This window comes from Pinus tabuliformis, chromosome 8 (genome assembly GCF_031772625.1).
Source record: "Pinus tabuliformis cultivar Carrire ecotype Pingquan chromosome 8, CPIR1, whole genome shotgun sequence".
NCBI classification, from domain to species: Eukaryota; Viridiplantae; Streptophyta; class Pinopsida; order Pinales; family Pinaceae; genus Pinus; species Pinus tabuliformis.
In genome coordinates, this window is record NC_142294.1 from 886,965,471 (window position 1) to 886,967,679 (window position 2,209).

The window sequence follows — 2,209 nt, forward strand, 5'->3', positions numbered from 1 at the left end:
AGTTTGGATTTGCTGACAGAAGTCGAGCTGGAAACTAAGCACAGAGGCTTGTATAGCATAGAGAAGCGGGGACAGCGGACAACCTTGTCTTAATCCCCTGGAGGCTGTAAAAAATTCAGTCGATCTTCCATTTACCAATGGTGCAATCCAAGGAGAGGCAATGTAGGCTTTCACCCAATTTGTGAAGTTTGTTGAGAAGCCCATTTTTGTCATAACAGCAAACAGGAAGTCATGCCTCACCCTATCAAAGGCATTAGCCAAATCGAGTTTTATTACCATTCCTTTCTCTTTTCTCTGGCCACTTGAATGAACTGCCTCTTGAACCAGCACAATATTATCCAGTATCTTTCTCCCTTTGATGAAGCCTCCTTGGTTCTCCGGTATGATGTCCGACAAAATATTCTTGAGGCGAATGGATATTATTTTGGTAATCAGTTTATAGCTAGTATTGCACAACGAAATGGGACGAAATCTACTGAAATCTGAAGCTCCTTTTTCTTTCAGAAGTAATGCCAGGAAGGCTGAATTGGTGCTACCTCCTATCTTTGCGCATAATTGGGACTTCCTTACCATTCTCAGAAGGTCTTTGTTGATAATTGACCAGCAAGACTGAAAGAACCTAGCAGTGAACCCATCAGGCCCTGGCGCTTTATCCGGTTCCATGCAATCCAAGGCTTTCTTGAGCTCATCCATGCTGATCGGGGCAGTCAGCATATTATTGACCGGGTCATGTACACAGGAGGGGATTAGATTATACGGATATGCTTGAGGATCTATAGGCTGGTCATCAGGTGCTGAATAGAGATCTTTAAAAAAGGAAAATGCTGCTCTCTTGATGCCTTCAAAATCATTAACCACTGTATCTTGGAATCAGATTTCTGAAACATTTTTGAATTGCTTTCGAGCTTCGGCATGCTTGTGGAAAAAACTAGTATTTTTGTCGCCGGCCTGTAACCATAAATTTCTAGATTTTTGTCTCCAATACTCCTCTTCGTCCCTACTAGCTTTATGAAGGGCTTTTTGCAACTCAACTTCTTCTTGGAGCAGACTTTGGGTAATAACTGAATTCTCCATTGAAGATTGGAGGGCAGCAAGGTTTTCTATAGACTCTTTTCTCTTGGCAGCAGGTGTTTTCAAAGCTTTAGCCCACTCCTTGAGCCTTCTCTTAAGAGCCCGCAACTTTTCTTCCCACACGAAGAAAGGGGATCCCTGAATTTTTCGGTTCCAGACTTCAGCAACCACCTCATTGAACCCCTCTTGCTGAATCCATAATGGACTAAATCTAAATGGAATGGGCCCAAGAAAACCATCCATGGAGAGCTCGAGACTTATGGGTTTATGATCGGAGGTGCAGTTGGGCAGAATTTTGGATGATGCCATTAGCCCGCTAGTAAGGAAGGAGGTTTGGACAAGGAATCTGTCCAAGCGAGCAGCTATATGGCTGGGGCCTAATCTTTTATTAGACCAAGTGTATTTCCCAGCTGAAGGTTTGATGTCCTCCAAATCCCAGCCGATCATGATGTCTTCTACCCATTCTCTGGCAGGGTCCCTTACAGGCGATCCACCTTTTTTCTCTTCAGCAGCTAGAGTTACGTTCAGATCCCCTGCAATAATGATATTTTCTGGATTGTGCAAAACAAGAAAGGACTGGAGCGAGTCCCAGCAAATTTTTTTCTCTGATGGTAAGACCGGAGCATACAGGTTAAATATACTTACTTGTTGACCAGAGTCTTTGTGAAGGCGCTGAGTGAAAATCCAGTGCTGGCAACTTTCTTCTTGAATCAAGTCGTATTTGGAGCTGTCCCAGAAGGAGGCGATCCCACCAGAGGCGCCTCTAGCACTGACGGCTCTACCAGGGCCTTTGCGCCAGAATGTTTTGCTGGTTTTGAGGAGAAGAGTGTCCTCCATCTTTGTCTCCTGGATGAGAAAGATTTCAGGCGTATGCAACCTTACAATGTCTTTCAGGGCCTCTTCTTTTAGCCTGCTACCTAATCCTCTGCAATTCTAGGAGACGTATTTCATTATTTACTGGAGTGGGGGGGAGTGGCTCCTTTTGGAGCCTTGTTATTCTTGCGCCCGGATCTGGTATTCATCATTCCCTTGAGAGTTTTCTGGGAACCTTGGAGAACATCCATGTAGGTTTTCTCCTCTCTCTGTTTCTTCTTGGATTTTCGGCCCCTGGTCGATTTGATAGGGGAGATTTGTGAGC

At 44.5% G+C, this 2,209-nt stretch overlaps 1 protein-coding gene across 1 annotated transcript; it reads right to left on the reverse strand.

Moving 5' to 3' along the window:
• Positions 1 to 870: 870 nt before the first annotated feature.
• On the reverse strand, positions 871 to 1,908 carry LOC149238383 (uncharacterized). The gene has a single exon (XM_089369544.1). It carries the CDS (start codon positions 1,906 to 1,908, stop codon positions 871 to 873), a length of 1,038 nt encoding a protein of 345 aa, XP_089225670.1.
• Between the last annotated feature and the right edge of the window lie 301 nt (positions 1,909 to 2,209).